At 39.9% G+C, this 23,160-nt stretch overlaps 3 protein-coding genes across 11 annotated transcripts in view; 2 read left to right on the forward strand and 1 right to left on the reverse strand.

Moving 5' to 3' along the window:
• The window catches only part of dst (dystonin), a 96,100-nt gene extending 84,554 nt beyond the window's left edge, over positions 1-11,546 (reverse strand). For 4 of the 7 annotated variants that reach the window (XM_044045320.1, XM_044045316.1, XM_044045318.1 and 1 more), the window contains exons 1-4: positions 10,138-10,532; positions 9,780-9,811; positions 8,430-8,618; positions 3,387-3,603 (exon numbers count right to left, since the gene is read on the reverse strand). In XM_044045320.1, the coding sequence (XP_043901255.1) occupies positions 3,387-3,603; positions 8,430-8,618; positions 9,780-9,811; positions 10,138-10,318 (619 nt within the window). In that variant the 5' untranslated portion in view covers positions 10,319-10,532. Of the gene's footprint in view, positions 1-3,386; positions 3,604-8,429; positions 8,619-9,779; positions 9,812-10,137; positions 10,533-11,305 lie in introns of those variants that run through there. The other 3 variants (XM_044045321.1, XM_044045317.1, XM_044045314.1) reach the window with 2 other exon arrangements.
• A 419-nt stretch (positions 11,547-11,965) lies between these two features.
• znf451 (zinc finger protein 451) lies at positions 11,966-18,546 on the forward strand. 3 transcript variants are annotated; one of them, XM_044045325.1, is made up of 13 exons: positions 12,270-12,601; positions 13,550-13,622; positions 13,944-14,027; positions 14,123-14,236; positions 14,855-14,966; positions 15,059-15,194; positions 15,287-15,413; positions 15,516-15,675; positions 15,785-15,932; positions 16,026-16,240; positions 16,331-17,497; positions 18,144-18,209; positions 18,399-18,546. In XM_044045325.1, exons 2-13 carry the CDS (start codon positions 13,554-13,556, stop codon positions 18,437-18,439), a joined length of 2,439 nt encoding a protein of 812 aa, XP_043901260.1. In that variant the 5' UTR covers positions 12,270-12,601; positions 13,550-13,553; the 3' UTR covers positions 18,440-18,546. The 3 variants fall into 3 exon arrangements, with proteins under 3 accessions (XP_043901259.1, XP_043901260.1, XP_043901258.1); XM_044045324.1 differs by lacking the exon at positions 12,270-12,601 and adding an exon at positions 11,966-12,058 and having other exon boundaries at positions 16,026-17,497; XM_044045323.1 differs by having other exon boundaries at positions 16,026-17,497.
• Positions 18,547-19,619: 1,073 nt separating this feature from the next.
• Positions 19,620-22,361, forward strand: bag2 (BCL2 associated athanogene 2). Its single transcript, XM_044045646.1, has 3 exons — positions 19,620-19,942; positions 20,277-20,386; positions 21,335-22,361. Exons 1-3 carry the CDS (start codon positions 19,821-19,823, stop codon positions 21,727-21,729), a joined length of 627 nt encoding a protein of 208 aa, XP_043901581.1. The 5' UTR covers positions 19,620-19,820; the 3' UTR covers positions 21,730-22,361.
• The last annotated feature ends 799 nt before the right edge of the window (positions 22,362-23,160 follow it).

A 23,160-nucleotide genomic window follows, 5' to 3' on the forward strand; every position in this document is an offset into this window, starting at 1 on the left:
CCGAGGCACAGCTGCCAGCGAGGTGATACAATATGGACAGAATATAACACTTAATATATTTACTACCTATAATTTTATAATGGTTATAATAAGTGCATTACATTCAACTGGTTTAGTTACAGTTGTCCATGTTATTACTTACTTAATTTTAGATTTATTTCCCTGCTGTTGATTTATTTTGCATCATACATGTTTCTTTCTTTCTAAAATGAGCTCTTTTACTTTGAAAAGATGTGAAATGTCATAATGAATATCTTTAATGCACATCATAATGGAATATTTTGTTCTAATTTTAAGATCATATTGTCCACCCACTAACTTTTTTTTTCTATAGACGTCCATTGGCCCCCCAGGTAATTTGAGTTTGACAACCCTGCTATGGACAAATACATAATTTACATTAAAAAAGTGCAACTTCCTTAAACAACACACCTGAGTCTTTAATTGAAATTATATAATGAACAAATTAAATGACATATTCAAAGCCAATTGTTTTTAATGCAACAGTTAATTAAGTAATAATACTGTGATTCTCAAACGCGTTATACCAAATACCACCTGAGAAAATATTGAGCATTATCGGCAACGTTAAAATAAAGTGGTGTAAAAAGGTTGAGTTAAGTCACCTTCGGACTTTTCACAGGAAGCAGATTTATTCCCAAAAAGATCATTTGCTCTCTCATCAAGATCATTTGCTCTCTCATCTCCTCTTCCTCACATATACTTCAAACACTCATATAGTGAAGTTAAAATTAAGATTGAGTGAGACATAAGGTGACTCTAATTTATTAATTTATTTATTTTAATTTTCTACACACTCGAAATTCCTCCGCTCCACTCCGATCACCTCCCCTTGTAAATACATGAGAACAGTATTTCTCATATTCCTTCTAGAACCACCAGAGGAAGCACACGTACCGCTGGTGGTACACATACCACAGTTTGAGAACCATGGGTCTAATATATTAATTAGCTGTCATAAAAAATAAAAAAAAAGCCTTTTTCTTTCTTGGCCGGCCCTTACTATTCAGCCTGAACGTGATGACATGCAGAAAATAGTCCTACTTTTCCAGAGCAGGAATAAAAACCAGACACACAGAGAGGAGGGGGGTTCCGGGCTGACATACACCGAGCTGTCAAACAGCAAACACACCATTTCTTCATCGTCCCAAAGCCCCCACACACACACACCACAGTCAGCACTGACCCTACCTTTGTATTTTTCCAAAACGTCTTCGTACGCTTGGAGGTATTCCTGTTCGTCCGAGAGCACATAAGCCTGCGGCGGTGGGTACTGAGCCATAACCCGGGCTCCACAGACTGGACAGTCAGTCACCAGCAGCGGCGGACAGGGACACAGCGTGTGCGCGTGTGCATGTGTGCCAGTGTGTCAGTGTGTGTGTGAGTGATCGGCGCTGTTGTTGTACAAAAGGAAACGCCCTACATCCCTCCCTTGCCTGCGCTCTGTCCAATAGGCGACGCTTCCTGTCTGGAGTTCACTACATTGATAGGGGAGAAACAGTCGGAGACGCCGCGCTGCAAAAAATGTCTCTCAAAACAAGTCCCTGAACCCAACATGGTTCTTGGGAGTAGCTATGGGACGATGATCCTGACCAACATAAATGTAGTTCACAATATTAGTGTATAACTTGTAAATAAAAGCTTTATTATTGTTTTTATAGATTCGAAAAAAAGAAAGAAAAATGTCACAAATGATACTGAAGTATTGTTACAGAAGATGATTAACAATGATGTCTTGGAGTGACTGGAAAGATGCAGGCTCCTCCTTGTGGCACGTCAAATAAATCACTAGGACTGCTAGTAAGTGAGTCTGTATTTTCAGGTCCAAACATAACAAGTCACAATTGAGAGTTATGAAAGAAAAACACCATTATCAACATATTGTGAGTGTTTTTTTGTTTGTTTTTTTCTTTTTAAATCATTACTTACAGTAATATTGGTATAGTTTTACTGTCTTATCATCAGTGGCATCTACAGGGAAGGGGCAAAATTAACACCATTGCTTATCACAAAACCATGAATCTCAGTGTTTCAACCTCTTTGTGCCTGCAGGGAGATCAGTACCAGTATCAGTAAGGAAAGGTTGACTTTTTACAGTGTGTAAATAAATATATGCTGCTTCCCTGTCAAGAGTCTCTGCCAGATTTGAACATGTTTTCAGTTATTATTGTTAATGTCCCCATCATGTGTTATCACAGATGCACAGAGGAATATTTCATTGAAAACATTGGCCACAATAGCCTGTCTGTTGATTTATAACAGTGATATACAATATTAAGTAGTGCAGTATGATTATAAAACACATAAATGCAATAGTTTCTGAATGAATGATTCCCAAAATGTGGGGCACAGCCCCATAGTGGACCATAAGGGGACTGCGGGTGGGCCTTGAAGTAATTAAAAATCCAATTCAATTGTTTTCTTAGGTTTGTAATGAAGTTTACACAAATATTTAGAACAAATATTAACGGTTAATATATGGTAATATACCATATACTATGTACTGTATTTGTATGTAGTAGTATGCAGTTTAATAGTATTTTTTTTAAGTGATTCTGTATCCAAGAACCTTAGGTATATTTGAAAAAAAAATTCTACCAGTTAATGATATAAATAGAATGCAAGGAATATATAGTCTGTGATTCAATGTAATTGGTTGGGCTGCACATCTTTATGAGTGTGATACAAGTTTGAAAGGAAACAAACAAGCGTAGAGTTATATAATATAATATAATATATAATACCATTATGAGTAATAACAGCTGTAAAAGGTACTTTAATTATTATTTATTTCCTTTTTAAATGTCAAGTAGGGTGGAGGAGTAAAATGTAGGGATTGGTTATGGAAGTGGGAGGAAGATGATGTAGCATGAGCACAGCAATAAATTCTCCCATAGCTCTGGTCTCCAGCATTTAGATTAAACATGGGTCATAAACTGCTCATTTTTCCTCTCTTGTAACTGTGTGTGTATGATTTATATGCACTGTACATCACTAAGGTGGGGTCAACATAGTCTAAAGAGGACACAAAAGTTTGAGAGTGGTTGCTATGGTAACCTGATCCAAGTTTGGTGTTCATATGAAAATAAAATACAAATTTAGCCTTGAAAATCGCCATTTAAGCTCTTTGTGCTATGGACGGAAGCTGATTTAGATAAAATATCACTATATATCCCATATTCTTTTGTTCAACTTTAAATAATATCATAAATAAAATACAACCATTACATCACAATCCACACCATTACACATCCTTCTGTTCCGATTAATCTGAGCATGTCAGGTGAAGCTGTCACACATAATGCACCGGCTTATTTCCATATTTTTTCCCGGCTACAGTGTCTAATTATGTCTAACACACTCACCTGCGATCCGGAGCACTGCCCTCTCCGCCGGGTCCAGCACAGATCCTCCCTGGATCTTCCTCTTGGATCGCTCGTGTCTGGGCAGGTTCCATGGTAAAGTGTCCCCGGGAGCCGGTGATGCCGAGCCGGATTTGATGCTGTAATCATCGTCGTCTGAGAAATCCGCCGATGAAGACATGGAGCAGTGCAGGGAAGGATTCCCCGAGCTGGAGCTCTGCTGTGAGACAAAAGAAGGCGCTTGTTTAATGAGAAAGAACAATGCCACTTGTCGTGATTTCACCCTCAGCCACTAAAAAAGGAAAAAAACAAAAGAGAAAAAGCATCATGTTATTCCTCACCACCGCACGTCAAAGTGTAAAAATGGAAGCGGGCGAGGTGTTGACGCTCCGTGACATGAGCCGCGAGCTCACAATCACACAACAATCACACAACAATAACACATTTGAGTCCTATAAAGGAAATGTGGAAATCAATAGTGAATGGCTCCCCCGCCAGGTCAACAGTAAGACTTACCACTGTATACATGGGGAGCTGTCATGCAGCTGGATGAGAGGAGGAAGAAGAAAAACAATCCTATTCGTAAGCGTTATAAGATTCCACGGATCAGTCACACATTCCCTGTGTCAATTTTCCACAGCGCCACGCCCTTTGAGTGATGCTCCGTCCGACCACGACTTCGTCCTTTATCGGAGCATTAAGGATGTGAGGTGATGTCAGATCTCCAGAGGGCTGAGCAGAGATGGTGCGCTCCGTCTGTCTCTCTCTCTCTGTGTGTGTGTGTGTGTGTGTGTGTGTGTGTGTGGGCGAGGCAGAGCTCCACTGTGATGGGAGAGCCGCCTGCATGTGTCTGCGCGTCACACTCCCGACAGCCAACAAAACAGTGACGGCGGTGTAGCACCATCCTGCACAAAAGGTGATGCTGCCACTGGCGGAACTAAGGTATTCTTGTTCCTGAGGTGGCCAGTGGGGCTGAACATTTTTTTAATAAATATCTAATTGTGATTATTTTTAACCGGAATTGCGATTATCAAAGGGAACGGTATTTTTTTTTTTTTTTACATCATCATTGTAATTTTCTTAAGACCTGGGTTCACAACATGGTCAGAACAATGACCTTTCTGCATGGAGTTTGCGTCCTAAAACATGCAACATGGGGATTAGGTAACTTGGACACTCTAAATTGACCAGAGGTGTGAATGTGACAGTAAATGGGTGTTTGTCTCTATGTGACCCTGTGATGGACTGGCAAACTATGCAGGGTGTGACCCGCCTAACGCCCTATGTGAGCTGAGATTGGCACAGCAGGTGAACTAGCGTTAATTTGTTACAACATCAGCCAACTGACTTCCTGTCTTACCTTCCTTTGAGGGATTTGAAGGGCTGGAATGGAATTTCACGTAGTGGTGTTGGTGTCGCTCGGTTGCCAGGTTTGTACGCAAGACACCCAGTGTTTTCCACATTTCAAAAACAAATTGTAACATTAACCCCTACATATTTGAGAAGATGTAAATATTGCATAAGTCAAGTCATTTCGAGTCATTCTACTCACGTCTAAATCAGGTCTGAAGTCATGAGTGTCAAATTTAAGTCAATTCTTTTACCAACGTTTGTCAAGCAAGTCTTAAGCCCTTGACTCGAGTCACGTGACTCAAGTCCCCCACCTCTGATATTCTATGCGTGACTTTGCCTTCACCTATACACAGATGAATAATAATTAGGGGTGTAAAAGGAATTCCATTTAAACGGAAGTCTGGTCTCAATCGCGACTTTCAGCTCTTCTTCAATAGAACATGATGTCCTGGTTTAGAGAAAACTAAAGCTTCACAGAACATTTGTGACATTGTTATATATCAAGTGAAGCTTACTGGGAGCCATTTCTTTGTCGTCCTCACTTAAATGCATCTCCTTTTAACATAGGGTATAACATGTAATCCAAAGAAAGAGTGATACATGTAAAAACATGATACATTTATTAAAAAAATGAATTGCAAAACAAATGGATTGTGATTATTTAAATGCTTAATGATTTAAATGGGTATTTAATGGGATTTAAATTTGGTAATTTTGTCACCGGAGGGAGTAGAATGATTTCCTATTGGTGACACCATGATTCAATGACCTGCTCCTTTGTGCCTGTATTTGGCACAAATATTGGTTGGATCAGTGAAATTATAGGCTGGATTAATTAGATTGGAATGACACGTGGCCTGACTTGATCAATGGCCAAAAAGAATTTCCCCTTATGGCTCCAAGCCTGCTCATACTGTCCAGTAATATCTTATTTTGTAAATACACGTAGAGGTTTTTCAATCTTGGGTGGAAACGCAAAAATAACTGTTGCTCATAGGACAAACAAAAATGAACGACAGTTTCCTGCTGCACCACGGCACACCTGAGATTGAGCAACGGGACTAATCCAGGCAAACACAACCTGACGGAAAAGCAAAAGGGTGGGGTTTGAAATACCTCTCTGCTGACACTTTATTTGCTTAATTATAAAAACAGTATTTCAAAATGTGGCCTATAGATTGCAACAATCCTGTCTTGGCAATATTAAAAAAGACACATTTGGATGCGAGGAATGTCAGACAAGCTTCACACAGAGTGAAAGAAAAATAAATGTTAAGGTTTTAAATAGCAGTTGGATTCTATTTCAGATTTAGCACAGAGGTCAGAGTGAATCTGCATGAGCTGATAAAAGCAGCTCTCAGTCACAGTTAGCCGCCTTTTCTTCATTACATCACATTTCGTAATGATTTTTAATCAGGTTTCTAATTTTTCATGATTTCTTGCACAACTCTCCATAATTTGGGAAACGTTAACAGTTGTTTTAAAGGAATATGCCGAGCAAAAAGGTTTTCTTTTCTTTCTTTCTCAGACGACTAAGAACCAAACAGTACAGGGATTAGAACTGAAAGACTGGAGGCCCTCCCTATTCACTTAATACATGTGATTATCCTCTCCATTACAGGCCCTATTCTTTGTTATTGCACAGCATTCCTTTGCTCTTGGGGCTGTTGCTGTTAAAAATCAACAAAAGAAACATCATCACTTCTTATTTGACTATATTTGTCAGTAACATTGGAAAACAGCAGTAAACCGATTGATTTTGAAGCATGCTGATCCAGACTTGCACTCACTTCCACCGTCTTATTACAAAGTAAAAAAACCCTCCACTCACAACAACTCATGCCACTCATGATTCCCTGAAACTCAACATTTCTCTTCCTCTTGTCGTAACCAGTCACTAGTAGTGAAAACCTTTTGTGGTGATGCAATCGCAATATTATCAAACACAGATATGACTTTTGTTCATGACCACATTAAGGATTTATAGAAACACTATGGTTCTGATGACCGTCACTGTGCTTATATTTTGCCGTCCACTATACTGACGACTACATTTCCCTTGAGATGCTTGGTCACACAGAGTCAACTGATGGTGAGGTGCTTGTAAGCCGTGTACCACAGCGAACCTTTCTGCCTGTTTATATCTTAAAGGAGGTCTATGACCGAAAGCGTCGATCAAAACATTTCTTTTAGCTACTCCTGCTGTAGTGAACAATGAAATTGCATATTTTTATCAATTACAATCCCCTCAGTTCAGCAATACACTTGAACGTTTGATAGCGGGAAAGTGTTTCTGCTCACTTACCAAAGTTGTATAGTGCAAGGACAGAGGTTCAAGTCCACAGTGGGAGTGAAAGTTCTATCTTTTACAATGACCAATCAACATTATATTTGAGTTATGTTAAGGATAAATCACAATTCTTAATCTTGCCCTGCATGTTTTAGATGTTTCTCTGCTCCCCAGTGGGTCCCCAGGACCACGATTGAGAGACTAGAATAATTTAGTTTTTGTTGACAAAAATCAGAAACTATGATGATACATTAGTAGGAAACCTCCATCTTGTAGAAATTACATTTATATTTACCACACATCAGTGTTATCAGCAGTATTGCAACACTGAAACACAGCGACCCTGAGAAGTTCAGGTCACTTTGAATACAGTAGTCTTGTCCTCATTTTCAGTCCCGCACAACAGTCACATCCGGAGATGTTTGCAATATGGGCAAAAACTATCACTCTAAATACAATAAGTACTCATAATATTTGCAGATTAGAGCCACAATGAAAGCATGGATGTGGTTACGCCCTGTAACTCACACCACCTAATGTAAATATTTCCTTTCCAGTCCAGTCCCTTTACACTATATCGGCACCTGATAGACACATTAAAGGATGTGAGCTTGTTCTTATTTGGGAGCAGTGTAGCAAATTCACACTAAAGCTAGTGAATTTATCAACATGCCAAATTGACTGGAGAAGACAGGTATACAGCATTTCAACTGACAACAACAAGCAAAATGAAATAATCAGATATGGGGGGCGAAAAGCACAGTAGACATTATCGGCGGCTCTGTTCAGTTCATGCAGGTGAAGTGCAGTGAACCAGTGTGCACCCTGAAACTGAGGAAGTTAAATGGTACTCAGCCATCATTCATTCATTGTATAATATGCCTAAACCCTAAATTAACAGCATTGGTGATTATCAAAATGTTTCTGTAATGGTTAATACACCAGTATGTAGAAGCTCTTTACCTGAAAATATAATTATTATTGTTAGACATGATTTTTCAAACTTACTGTTTTACAAAAAACTGAACAAAATTATTATTATTTATTGATTACGATCTCGCATTTCTGAACAGAAAAATTTGTTTTAGTGGTTGAATGTTATGCTTGATTAATTTCTGACTTCTCAGGGAAGCCCAGTGAGTCGGCTCAAATTTGGGTAAAATGGATATGAAATGGATAAAAAAAAAGTACCGACACTGTAAGTTTTCATGTAATAGCCCTCACTGTATAATCCATCAACAGCACAGGGTTTAGCCTCTTGCCCTGTGTCCTTGAGCACATAACTTATTGAATCCTTACCAGCTTCAAAGGCACAGTGGTTTCCCTGTAGAAGGGAGCAAGCAGAATATAGCATCACTTAATCATCCGCATTAATCATGGTAGCAGTTAAAGAGGGTACCTACGGGTTTGCGTGTGGGCGTGACTTGTACAGACTGGTAAAACTCTGGCAGGACTCTCTTCTTCACTTTGCGTTTCCTTAGATTGGAGGGTGTATCTGGTTCACTTTCAGGAAGCTCGACCACTTTGTGTTTGTCCTCTGTCACTCGAGCATGTATGCTCCTTCTTGCGTGTCGTGGGCTGTGCCTGAAACCCTGGGAAATATGAATGAAAGCATCAAGCAGGCAGCACATTTAAATGTCAGCTTTCATCCTAATATGATAATGCCGAGATTTCGGGGCTTTGCAGCAGGAGCACTGTTATGTGACCTAGATTCAAGAGTGAGAAGTGTTGGGAGGAAGATGACACAGCAACTCTCATCAACACACAGGAAGGAAAAGGGAAACATTTCAATGTAATGCTGTGACTTTTCTAACAATCACCTCCTTCTAATGAGTATTTATTTTGACTTTAGAGCCATTTATTGTTAGTTTTAATATGAATGGAGATGATAATCGAGTTGACTGTTCTGCTGTTGTGTCCTTGAACATGATACTGAACACCGGCTACACAGCACTGATCCGGTAGGGATTCTGTGTCCTGTGGTTCAATACCTTCACCTTGGACCCTCATCTTTAAGAACTTTAGAACCACTGAGAATCAAAAAAGGAAGAAATACAATTCAAAAAGAAATACAATTCTACTTTAAATGCTCCTAATATTAAAGAGATTAGAATAAACTACTATCACTACATGTACCAGGAAGTTTAACTACCTACATAAGCTGTTTTATTATTTTAGGAGGAGATATTTGCGGTGGTAATTTAATATACACTGACTAACCATGGAGTGATGGCTGATTAGTGTATTTCACTTACACTCTTGTTTCACTTTATTCATAATTGGTTCCAGTTTGTATCTCTTTTCTTACATAGAACATTTTGCAAATGAATAGAGGAAACAAGTTTTGCAGGCTTTAAAACACCAGTTTTATTTTGAAAACAGCAAAACGGAAGCCGACATAGACTGAGTCTCTCCTTGACGCATTTGTGGAAGAAAACATGAGACATGATGAATCACACATTTCAGCCGCTTTCTACCGGCTCACTCTGATTTCATGCACTTCCAAGCCTTGTTGCGTTTGTTTCTAAGAACGTTCCAGAGTCTGGACTCACATTCGAGCGTATGAAACTGCAAACTCACCTATTTATTGATAACACATGCGCACTGACTGCGCACATAATATGGTGCCCCGAGAGAGAGATATATATATACACATATCATTTCATTTACATTTTAAAACACAATCGTTCCTCCAGGGAGTAAATGTCAATGACTCCAGTCCATTATGTAAAAAAAGTTTATCCTATACGTACCTCAGATCGAAAATGGTGCGTTCGCAAGCCAACTATACAGGGCAGAAAACAGATGAAAGAGTGAAGTGACGCGATCAACAGCAACGCGTCAGATATAATTCAATAGATTGAATACTTTAACATGTTTTAAATGAGGTTTAAATGCCGTTCTATACATTTGCAGTGGTGTTTGATGTACTGCGGGTGACATAGGAGATGCTGACTGACTATGACACTTGACAGAAGATAAACACAGACAGTGCATGATGCGTTCATGTTCAGAGATGACATGGTGAAGTGCAGGCAGGTTGGAGATATATATATATATATATATATATATATGTATACACATGCGGTACAGATTTGGCCTGATACTCACTGCGGCTCCTGGAGCGTCCGGAGAGGACAGATTTCATTGGATGCTTTCCATTACGCAGCCTGCGGTGCCAGCAGCAGAAAAACAAAATTGTTGCAATGGTCCCGAGCAAAAGCAGCAGTAAAAGCAGCGCACATTGAATACTGTAGGGCCTGAGCAGCACCAAAAACGCCGCAGCGATCATCCTAAGGCGAGATGTAGGACAGGATGAGCCGCAGCCTCAGACAGCAGCTGTCTCCTCTCTGCTGCCGCTTCAACACTACACTACAGCACAGTCTCTACTCTGAAGCACCATCCAAACCTCTATTATGACTATTATACACACTCCAGCTCTCATATTCATCAAGCAATGCACTGCAAACCGCGTCAAGAGTCAGAACAAGACAGCGCAGACTACTGATATCATTGTTGCGAGGCTCAACGCATGACTCAGCAGGGACGCAAGTTTGTATTTATTTATTTATTTATTTATTTATTTATTTATCTTGATGGTGGATTTTTTTTTTTCTCCTAACGGGGACAGGAAGAGTCAGCACATTCACCAGGGCATCGCAGTAAAGTGCTGCAGAGTCGGGCAGAGGCAGTTACGCACAAAACACTGCTGTAGAATGTTAATAATAATGGTTTACAAAACCTTCGTAAAGAACCACTTACTGATTTATAACAACAACAATCATCATTACATTATGACAAATATTTATTGCATTTCACTGGGTGTGAACTTGGTGCATGACATGTTAAATAATGAAGCATCTCATTTTGGGGAATGTGACATTTGATGACACAAATAAGGAGGAACTTTGTGATGAAAAAAGCATTGTGTTGCTGCTACCCATCTATTTGCTATTTCCACAAGTTCGAGGAATGTTGTAGTTGCCAGTGCAAACACCATTTCATGCCATTTTTTGCCACTCACACTAAAAATAGCAGGTATTCCCTGGATTTGTAATCTGAGTGAAGCCGCTACAAAAAGGAAATATATACCACATGTTCTGTGTAGGAATTGTAATATCATGGATGTGCCAGAAACAAATAATGTTATGGTTATTTCTATATTGCATCTTTTACTTTGGTATCATTAAATCCATTGTTTACATGATCCGATGCAGGAAAGAGTTGATAATATCACAAGTTTTCAAAAGCAACGATCGCTCCAAAGTTCAGGTCTTACCCAGGTCTTGTTCCCACAGACGCCGAGAGAGCTGAGACCAGTCCCATTGGGGAAAAGAGAATGATTCAGTATCTGTAACAAAAAACTAGAGCATCTAAGACAGGCATCATTTCTCTCTGCAAAACTTTGCAAACAAGTGATGGACGATCAAATCTGGGCAAAGAGATGATGTTGTCCTGTCCAGACAGAGACTGGGACACTGTAGTTTCACAGATATAAAAGTGAAAGGCAACAGTTGTTCAAACACCTTTTAGATCTTGGACATTTGGACTGTCTGTGAGAATAGACTAATAGTTACCCCCTGCCTGACAAGGGCAGCATCATGCTATCTTGCATAGAGCCTGTCGGAACCCTATTAGAAGAAGAAGAGCTGAAACCAATAAAAGCTCATGTGAATTGTAATTATATGTCACAATAAACATAATACAGGCAGATGTGATCACTGTAGTCAGGAGGAAACAGTTGTTTTAACTCAGTGTCAACAATATCAAAGAGAAAGAGAAATTACACTCAAAGTTTAAATTCAAGTATTTTTTTTATTATTATAAGCAATAGTAGAATTGCTAACATTGTGATTCACAACCCATACCAGATGGTGGCGGTAATGTGCCACATCGTTCTTTGCCAACCGCCTTAAAACATCAAAAGAAGAGAAGGACGCTTTAGGAGTGAATATTTCTCCTGGTGAAAAAAACCCACATTCAAACCTGGGATTTAACAGCTTTCTGACCAGTCTAGGAGTCTGGGACCAGGGTATGATTGAAATGTTGAAACTAGATGGATGTTTTTGCTGAATCTGTTTGCATTGCACTGAAATGCATTTAGCTTTTATTAATATGCTATTTTTCCCAACTTTCTCAAATGAAAAATGCAATATTTCAAAAATGTATATTAATTTTTTTTTTTCCCCATTCAGGATCATTATGAGTAAACCACAAATCCGCATAGAAACGAACTCTTTGACAATATCCAAGTATTGTGTTAGGGAGAATCAAATCAAATTGTACTCGGGGTCCCATAAAAGCATGGGCCAGAAACATGTGCTTCTAAGTGGGAGACCATAGTACAGAGTCCAAGCTAGTGACACATTTACTATGGTCAACTATGGTCAAACCATGCAGTTTGTTTGACAAGCCATAAAACTAACCAATAACGCCGTCCCCCCTGGACGATTCCGCGTAGAAAACGAGCGCTACAAACCTTAAGTGACGTCGTCAGACCAGGCTGTAGCTGAGTTTATTTTGATTTTGGACGTTGGTTGCTAGCGGCCACCCTCGTCAGTGGAAAAACTAGCAGGTAATATTATACCCAGCGTCATTCAGCTCGATTTCAAACGTCTAAGCTTAACTCTAATGCTACGTGAAACTATAACGTGCACACACAACCGCAGTTAAGTGGAATTAAGCCGTCACAACTGTCCACGTCCGAGAGCTAATGTTAGCATAGCCTGAACGTTTGGAACATGGGTTGCTGAATGTTAAATATTAAGATATCGCTACTGGTTAAGTTGCTGAATATAATATGTAATAAGTAACAATGCACGCCGATTGTAATAACGCAAACCTTTCAGGTGACAGGTGGAATCACTAAGCAACAGACTGGAATGTTTCTCGTTTGAATGTAAAACGAGTTTAAAATACCAAAAGTACAAGTTGTTACCTTTGTGGAATTACACATGATGACATTCTGTGTTAAAAAACTTATCTCAGCTCGTCCATGAACCACTTTTCTGCCGCGTTAACATCTTTCTCGCGTGTCCATTAGTGTTGCTGCTCAGCTGCCCGGCGCTCAGTGCTGCCACAGGAGGAGGAGGAGTGTATTGCAATTTCAAGGGGAAAGGGGAGGAAGGGATCTTCTGCCCTCATATTGGATTATAAAAACAATTCACTTGAATTGACTTGCATTGCATTGGAGTACGTCGTGATTGTTTTCCTAGCTGCTATTTGTCATTTAAGCAAACTTACATCACCATGTGTGGGATGTGTACTTATGTAGTAGCTGAGCCTAGGATGCTGTTCTCAGTGTTTGGTTGAATTTCTTAAATAGCCCCCATGTCTGATCTGATATTTATTTACTTTGATTGAACTGAGGAGAACATTTACATATTTTTGACTGCCTGATGCCAAAATCACAATGAACATTATTGTTGAAGTAGTTTTTGCCTGTTTGTTTTATTTGTACTGCACACTTTTTATGTCAGGGCTTTTAGAACGTTCATTACTCCTTTTTTTATTATCCCCACAGATCAATGTCTTCTCCAGCTCAAACAGACGAAGATGAGGTGGAAGAAAAAGAAGAAGAAGTGGAGTTTGTGTCAGTAAGTGGTGCATGTCAAACAAGTGGTTAAATGATGTTAACTTGCATACATTCCTAATTGTTCCATTTAGTTATCAGTTAATTTAGCAATTAATCAACTAGTTGTGTTAAATTACAGATTTACACTGGTAATCACGTGTACAATTGGTCGATGTCAGTTAATTGTTGCAGCCCAATCTTGAATTATCCCGATCACATTTGACTTGCTTAATAAAATAAGCTCCACACATGTATTTTTATGACTGTAGCAGCGATTCAGACAGAAGTCACCTTGTGTGTGTTTCATAACAGTAAATGGCATGGTGTCTTGTACTTGCTTCAGGAGGGCCCTTCAAAGCCAGTATTGGAATGTATTGATCTGCTGAGTGATAGTGAGGATGAGGGATGTTCTTCATTTGCAGGAGGGGTGAGTAGATACATAGAGCACTACTTTTCTGATTGGATATTAAGTGTCCAGACTAGAGATTTATGAAAGTACTGTTCCGTCTTTTTGTATCACAGTGTGAAGATGAAATCAGCCGCCAGAAAGCACGTGTTACATCTACACTGGACAGACTAGCGAATAGGGTGGAGCGAGAGAAAAAGGAACGAGCAGATAAATGTAGAGCTTTCAAGGTAAACTGATATCATCTGTTGCTTAGTCATTTGCTTTCAGGAGAAATCTCTGTCATCATTGCACTGTATTACCATTTGAAAGTAAAATGACTTATTTCTTACTCTTAACTGGACAGTAATTCAATAACAATATGTGTTGTGATATAATTTTTTTCATAGTCAACACAACAGAGGTTCAATAATATATCAATGTAATTTGAATGCCTTGTCCAGATCCCTTTTGAAACATAACATCCATCCAAAAAATTTACCTGTGTTCAGTACATATCTAAAACAAGAAAAAAAAAATATGTCTACTCTATCCCTGCAGGATTTTTCTAAAATAGGAATGATGTGATCACTTTCATAATTATTTGTTTTATTTAATAATGTAATATGATTAATATTTACTCCAATTTTAACTTAAAAATGTCAGTAGGAATTGCTGAGGGTTCTGTCTTTGGTATTTGGGGTCAACAGAAGTTAGGTGTAGTATCAACAGTGCCACCCTGTGGGCAGAATGGAGAACAAGCAAGTTTAAAAATAGCTGTGTATTTGATACATGATACTTTCTGACAATTTATATCACTTCTATGAGGAATTTGTTAAAAAGAAAATCTCTTTATGTCCTTTTTTCAGGAGAAACAAATGCTACAAAAAGCTCATGGGCAACAAGAGTTGGCTTTTAATTCTGCAAATGCAGTTGGTCTGGAGGCCAAGCGCTGTGTAGACATGTGGTTAAACATGCCAGGTAATCGGGATCACTATCACTGACATTGTTTTTCTTCTTGAAGCTTATTACTTTAAAACTGTAACTTTACTTTGATCTCATACCTGGCACAGTTGGTCCAGGTTCTGGAAGAAGAAGAAACACACCTGCCTTTCTCCCCAGAATCGGTTCCACTAGACACGTTTGTCCAGTGACTAACTGTGGCCGTGTTTTTGACCACACATCCCTCCTTGCCGGGCACTTGAAAAGGTAGTCTCGTTATCTTACTTCTTTCACTAAAGGTATATTATGTAAACCATTTTTTTCTTGGCATATTTTGACATACAATGTCTTGTGCGTAGGTTTGATCATTCTCCCTGTGATCCTACTATCCACCTGAAGGGAAGTCCACCTGAATTGTTTGCCTGTGTCGCCTGTGGTCAGCATTTTCAGACCAAAGAAGCGTGGAAGAAACACCTGGAGTCCAAGGTTTATACGCTCAAATCCCTGCTGTGTGAATGTTAGATTTGTACAGGTCACTCGTTTATTTATGGGCATATTAAGTATAGACTCAAATCTTTTGAACTGCAGATATCCTCATCTAGTGCTGATGCTCACAGCGTCACTCAGACCTATCAGATGATTGTTGGTTTTGCCTGTCCTGCCTGCTACTTCCTGTTCAACTGCCAAGAGGACTGCCTTCAGCACATGTCAGCGAGAAACCACTTCGCAGAGACTCTCCCTATGAACGGTTTGTTGAATTGTTTTATCTTCACCTCATACATCCAACTCTCTTATTACTAATGAAAGGCTTGGGCTGTTCTGCATAAATAAGATCGCTTGTACCTTTTCACTCTCAGAGTCCAGAGCAAGACCGCAGCCAGTTGCTGTCCCACAGTATGTTAAGAACCGTCTTGTTGCTTTGTGCAAGGACGTCGGGTTCAATGTCAGATGCTCTTTATGTCACAAAGTGCTGATATCACATCAGACAGCTCAAGCACACTTCAAGTAAGTTTTACTGAGACATGCGCTCTGTTTTTACATGTTTGTGTGTTAGTGTGTCAAAGTAATGTTGACTATCTCCATTTATTTTTTTATCAGTGTGCATTGCAGACAAGGCAGTGCAGTGGTCAAGGCTGACAAGTCAATAGTGCAGGTGATGAAACAGCTGCAAGTACAAGGGCAGTGCCTCGTCTGCCGTAAAATGTTCTTCAGCCAAGCCGAAATTGAGAGACACAAAGAATCAACTCAGCACAACGTCGAGATCAACCAAACAATGGAGAAAGCACTTCTTCAGCACTGCAGGTTTGATAAAGGTCAGGTCACACGGTGGGCTGAAGCGCCACACGGGGAAGCACCCGTTCACAAAAGAACGCGGAATAAAAGTGATTGTGAAAACTTTACAGGCAAACGACAGCGACTTGATCCGAGTGTGAACAGCAGCACTGCGACAGCATGGTCCTGCGAGTGTGGTCTGTCATTCTCAGAGGAGGCTGCAGCCAGACACCATATCCTGGCTGCAAACCAGATTTTCCATCTTTGTGGTGTGTGTGGCAAACACATGATGGAATCTTCAATTACCCGTCTGCATATGAGTCGCATGCACGGGGGAGCCCATCTGTCCAACTTTCTCTACTTCTGCCGCAAGTGCAAAGTGGAAATGCCCAGGTATGAAGATATCCTGTCACATGTGTCAGAGGCCCACAGTGGACACACCTACTACTCTGAACAAGAGGTGTCCCAGGACGTTGCCCCAGTCATCGAAGCCAAGCCCTCCACCAGCTATGACGTCTCCATTTCTTCATCCTCCAAGTCCATCATCCAGCAGAACACGGTAGAGCCATCTTCTTTGAAAGCAGAGCCGACCTGGATGTGTCGGATGTGTGAGGACGTCTTTGACTCCAAAGCAGCCGTACAAAAACACTGCAGTGACCTGAGCAGTCACAGCTTTCAGAGGTTCATCTGTGGACACTGCCCTCAGAAGTTCTTTAAAGAGTCCACTGTACGTCGACACTGTATGAACGAGCACGATGGGCAGATACAGAGCTCCCACTTCTGCGGCCTCTGTGACAGCATGCAGTACGAATCTGAAAAGGAGTTCTTGGAGCATTACAAGAGTCTGCACAGCAAGGACTACTACTGCATGGACGACGTCGTCGTCGTTCAGCCCGCAGCTGCTGAGAGAGCTAGACGGCTTACATGTCCGTGCATGAGCTCAGAAAAGAGCACCAAGGACATGAAAGCCACATACACGCAGTGCATGAAGAATCTGGCCGCCGACAAAAAATGTCAATATGTGTGCGCTCCCTGTGGTGTCTGCACGCCGTCCTACGCACAAATGAAGACTCACGTCCACACAAAACATGACGCCTTGAACCTGGACAAGACCTTCGAAATAGAGTGCAACGTTTGCCCAGAGACTTTCGAGAGTGTGCCAAACTTCCATGATCACCATCACTCCCGTCACTGTACGCTGGAGCCCTGTGTCAGCTCCTGGACCTGCAAGAAAGAAGTCAAAGAAGCTTCCACTTCAGACACACCTGACGCTGTGGAGATGAACGCAGAAAACAATGGTAATTCGGTTAATTTCACATCTTGTGACATTAATTGTCTACTACGTTTCGAATTTAGTTCTGTTAATATTGAGAGTGAAGAGGAAACAAAGGGAGTTTTTGAGCATCAGGGACACAAATGTAGTCTATATGCAGTCCATAGACAGTGTGTATCACATATCCATTGAATGAGCAAATGCAGTGTAGTAAAACTAGTGTGTAACTTTTAAATACAAACAAATGTTAAATGGAATGATTATCAAATGAGTTCACACAGTGCTCATTTGTATTATCACATTGCAACTGCATTTTCGTTTTATGTCAAGACAGACCGAGGCAGCAGAAACACAAAGACGTGTCCATGAAAAGTCTCAGAAGTGAATATTTCAGTACTTTGACTACGCTTCTTGCCTCCTCCCGCCCCTGCGTTGTTGTCATATACACACAAGCGCTCCCTCAGTCGGGTCTGATGATATTGCTTGACGGAGCCTATATGTAACTGACTGAACTATTTATAACATTAAGATTCAGCACATGCCTCACACACACACACACACACACACACACACTGCTGTACACTTGTACAATGACTTAATTGGGTCAAACATTTTAATGTTTTTAAAAATGAATGCCGATTTTAATTGGATGCTTGTGTCATTTCCTACAGGTGACTCGGATGAGGAAATGAAGGAGGAGCTGTCTGTGGTTGAAGAAGAAGTGAGAGAGTCAGCAGGTGAAGTGGAAAAGAATACAAATGTATTAATTCAGGATATAAGCGCACTTACTTATGCTAATGACATGCTTCAATATGCATATTAAAAGACATCAGAGTTTCTCAGTTTTGTTACAGTGTGGCAATTTGCTTTGGTGCATTTTTCTCTTAAACAAAGACCCTTTATAATCTGTTAATTTTTATTCACAGAGATGGAAGAAGCCCTTAAAAGAAGTCTTGTGGAGTTCTAACAGCTCAAAAGCTAACAATTCTTCATTGACATTGTATTCAAATGTTTTCTACACTATATTTGTGTTGAGAAAGTATTGAATAAATGTTGGTTGTGACCTTTCCTTAATTTTTGTTTTTTTAGCTGTTAATTAATTGTCCTCTTGTTTTGAAAAGACGCAACACCACTGTGTGTCAGCATGTGCTATAGATGGCATTGATGACACTGCAAGATGCCTTGGCTGAACTTGTGACCACAGCGTCTCGAATTACACTCCAGTGTGTTGCACGCACCAGGCTTCTTAAGTGCTGCCATACTGAGGGTTACGTGACGGAAGAGCCGAATCATTTAAAGTCAACAGCAACGGAGAGGCATTATCCTCCTGTGCTACACATGGAAACATGGTGTTCACAGCACACTGCAGTGAGGTTGCTGTTGCGCTCGTGTAACAATTGAGACTGAAGCCTCCCGGTTGTAGAATTTGTCAGATACTGACTACTAACCACAGCTAGAAATGCCTGCAGTTTTTAATGGGACAAGTTGTGTCAGACATTGTAATAACACTGTAATAGTGTTGTAAAATGACAGAGGAAGTTTCTTCTTCAGTCCTGATCAATAACTATTAAACAACAACTACCAAAGGTGACAAGACCCTGTGTTGAACATACAGTAATGGGAACAGTAAGACATTGAAAATAAAGGTTTTGTTTTTAATTATCAGGTTTGATTCTCAAACATATCTGTACGAACGCATTGCTCTTGTTTTAAACTATAGTAATTCTCTTTACTAATCTGTTACCTAGATGTTAATGAAATACCATGCTATTACCACAAAGTTACTATCAAAGTTTGCTTAAACAAAACTTAAACATTCACTTCACAAACAACATGACTAGGGGCTGAAACAACAATAAATTATCAACTATTTTTTTCATTATTAAAACAAGTTTTCTTTAAATGTTTTTTGTTTCTTTGCTCCATATAACAAAGAAATCATTCAAACTGAATCATGTTGGTTTGTAGACAAAAGATGAAATCATTTCAGGTTTGCAAAACACTGATCAACACAAATTTCTGACATTGTATGGACCAAACGATTACTCAATTGATCGAGATTAGTCGATCATTAAAATAATCGTTAGTTGCAGCCCTAACTGCGACAACATGACTGGGAGCCAGTGATCTGCTCTGGACTGATCGGGAAACTTCTGTGAGGAGTGGACAGGAGGACACAGCAGGAAGTTACTGTCCATGTTTGGAAATGTTCTCCTGGGTCTGCAGCTGCTATCAGACACTGCGCTGAGAGCCGAGCACACGCGCGCAGGACACAGAGGACTCCCTCTCACGGACACGGACTATTTCAGAGTAACAATAACAATCATTTATTATCAGAATTCCACATCATGGCTCAGGCGAAAATACAGGCGAAAATGAACGAACCCCCGAGCAGCAAGTTCAGCAGGACGCTGTCCATGGCTGATCGCTCCGGAAGACTCCTGGAAAGTTTGGATCTCCTGGAAATGAGGTACAGTTTGCGCGTAAATGGTTATTTTTCACGACACAACGTGTGAATCCAAGTATTAATAGAGAGAGAATATCGATCGCCGGCACCTCAATGCATTATATTGTAGATCACGTCATTAAACTTGTTTACGTGATGATCACGAAACAATAAGCGGATGTCATTATGAAGTATTGTATTTTTTTATTTGAAAAAACTATATTAAATGTCACTGTTTTTGTTGTGCTGTGATTTTAAAACGACAGCACCGTTATCTCTGCAGTGGGTGGATGTTGTTGGTGCCTGTGTGACTGCATTGTGTCTCATGTCCTTTTTTTTCTTTCTTTCTTTCTTTCAGGGTGGAGACTTTACGTGAAACAGCCTCCGCCATGGAGCAGGAAAGAGAGAGCATCCTGGAAATGATTCAGTCCTTACAGAACAGCCAAGAGATGCGGAACATCTGCGCCGGTGAGAGCGGCACAGCTTCATATAGATCAGATAGAAAGATCAGATAGATAGATAGATAGATGACTCAATCAAAGATATATTGGAACATAACTAGATAAACCAATCAACAGTGATGATATCACTGCTTTTAGAAACGGAGAGGAGAGATTAGTGTAATATAACATCATATTCAGGGATGGGACTTTTATCCCAGCGGAAGAAACATTGTGATCCAGTGAGGTTATGTTTCTTGAAAGCTGTGTTATATTTGGGTGGTGGACCTTAAGAACCTCGCCCCAAGACAAGCCTGGAATTTGCAGATAATAGACTGGATGTAAAAAATACAGTTTCCCCACCCTACATTTACTGATATGTACTTTAAGTTGACAATGGAGTTAAATGTATGTTATTATCAATCATATAAATCCCAATTTTCTCAAATCAAGTAAGTATGTCCACACTAAGTGTGTGGTGTAATCTTGTCCAATCCAATGCATTGATCCTGACCTCATTTACATTTCTGTCAGGTGTCAGTTAAACCTCTATTTTGTTTAGTGCATAACCTCTTATTATACTTACTATATCTTCTAATATAATAAAGTATAACACTTAGTTTCCTGCATGACACGACCTTGTGGATATTCCATTTGTTATTATCTTAACATGTACTGTATCTATATTATGGAGGATAACGTGAAAAGCAGAGCTCAGGAGAGAGACTTGATTCTGAAATGGGAGTATTTTTTAAACAACCTGCAGCTAAAGCTTAACAATCAAATATATTTTTCAGCAGTTCTTATCTATCAGCATCCCAGCATGTAACAGGACAGACACTTTTGTTGTATGTCCAAAGATGATGGGAGAGAAATGGGGCAGAAACATAGAAACAACTCCCGTTGTTGTAAGGCGACATTCAGCGATGTTCAGCTCCTGGGTTTGAATGTTTTTTTCTTGCTTTGTGTCTTCCAGGGGAGAGAGAGGAGTTAGATTTAACTGCAAATCGTATTATGGGCCGAACACTGTCGGTGGAGATCTCTATTGGTACAACCAGAAACTCCCAGCAGGAGGAGGCACTGCAGAAGGCCACGTCGATCATAGACGAAATAGTGAAAAAGCTACTGGACGACATGAAGAGCAGCCGACAGCGGCTGATGGCTCTGCACGCAGCCTGCGTGACGGAGGCACCGCCTGTCCCCATTGACCAAAAGTTTCAGGCCATCGTGATCGGCTGTGCCCTGGAGGACCAGAAGAAGATCAAGCGCAGGCTGGAGACCTTGCTAAGGAACATTGACAACTCTGAGAAGAACATCAAGATTATGGATCACCAGAAATTGGAGGTCCCGCAAGAAAATGGCAGTCAATAATCTTGTCATTAAAACACAGAGAGTGCGTCTTCAATGCCACTTCGCTCAGCAGCAACTGTTGTAGCCTGTACTCACATTTAAACGACTACATGTGGAGCACAAAGATCGGTTTCTACGACAACAGCAGCAGTTAATATGGCACATTACGCTGACACTTAGGGCCAAAAATACAGCAAAGCACGCGTGAACAGACACTACCATGCTCCCTTAAGGAATTTTATTGTTTTTATAATTATTAATAAGTAGGTTTTTTTTTAACACTTAATAGATTGATTTATTAGACTTTTTAATCCGCATTGTAATACACTGAACGTTTGTTCATTATATTGGAAAATCCGGCACCAATTATCAATTATGTCAGTAGATACCAAAGGTGATAGAGCAGTCTGGTGTATGAACAGCAAATACAGATGAAAATAAATAGATGTACATTGTCAGACATATTTATGGTTTTGAGATGTGCAATCACTACCTCTTAGGGCAGCACAAACCATATGAAGCTGTGGATTTTATGATTATATTTGCACAAACGTGTTATTTTAATGTTGGCTTGTATCAAAAAATGGCAAATAAAAAATAAACTCACAGCCTTTTCCTGTCATTGATGGGATTAGAGTTTTCAGAGAATCTTATACCACTGTCCTCTCTGAAATGCACGATAACAGTAGACCGCATCGTAGACGTGTAGAATTAACTTTCATAAGAAGGTACAGTAAGACCATTTTGATGTCATAATGTAAACTTTTGAACAGAAGTGCACAGTCATTTAAAATTAGACATGGGATGCCCAAGAAAAAAGTAGTTTTATTTATTTTTTACTTAATTCAGATTATGATCACCCCCCCCGAAAACACACTTAACATCAGGTGCACATTTTCTGTTGTGGCACACATATAACTGTTAAAACAAAATCATCCAACAATGAGTGTTTTGTTTTTGTCAAGACTGTGAGCGTACAGTACAGTAATTACACCGGTTTCTAAACGTGTGATGTTGGTTTATAAAGTGGATTAAACAGTAAGACACAGACAGGAACACCTGAGTGACAGCACATGAAGTATATGGTTAGTTTTTTAACTCGTGGTTCTTTAAGATGTTTTCCTCATCTTAATGATAAAGTGCACTAAATCCATTCAGTCAAAAAGCCCCCCCCCAAAAAAAGGCAGACATTACAAGTAAAGAGAAAGCTTAAGAAATGATTATTTATAGATTCACGGCAGTTATAAACCAACGGCAAGAGAAGGATTAAAATGGTTACTGGTGGTCATCGGGAGGGAATGTAAACTTGGACAAGGCATTGTGGCTTTGAATATGTGGAAAATAAACGGCTTGCATGCATTAAATGTGCCACTTTCCCCCACCAAAGAAAGAACTGTTTACATAAAACCACACAATAAAGTGAAATGTGACAATCTAAGGATTAACGGTTGA

This window comes from Solea senegalensis, linkage group LG15, assembly GCF_019176455.1.
Source record: "Solea senegalensis isolate Sse05_10M linkage group LG15, IFAPA_SoseM_1, whole genome shotgun sequence".
Lineage (NCBI taxonomy): Eukaryota > Metazoa > Chordata > Actinopteri > Pleuronectiformes > Soleidae > Solea > Solea senegalensis.

Coding starts and splice junctions, on each gene's coding strand:
- bag2 (XM_044045646.1), top strand. CDS start 19,821: ATGGCTCAGGCGAAAATACAGGCGAAAATGAACGAACCCCCGAGCAGC. Junction 19,943..20,276: donor TTGGATCTCCTGGAAATGAG/GTACAGTTTGCG, acceptor TCTTTCTTTCAG/GGTGGAGACTTTACGTGAAA. Junction 20,387..21,334: donor GATGCGGAACATCTGCGCCG/GTGAGAGCGGCA, acceptor TGTGTCTTCCAG/GGGAGAGAGAGGAGTTAGAT.
- znf451 (XM_044045324.1), top strand. CDS start 13,554: ATGTCTTCTCCAGCTCAAACAGACGAAGATGAGGTGGAAGAAAAAGAA. Junction 13,623..13,943: donor AAGAAGTGGAGTTTGTGTCA/GTAAGTGGTGCA, acceptor TACTTGCTTCAG/GAGGGCCCTTCAAAGCCAGT. Junction 14,237..14,854: donor ATAAATGTAGAGCTTTCAAG/GTAAACTGATAT, acceptor TCCTTTTTTCAG/GAGAAACAAATGCTACAAAA.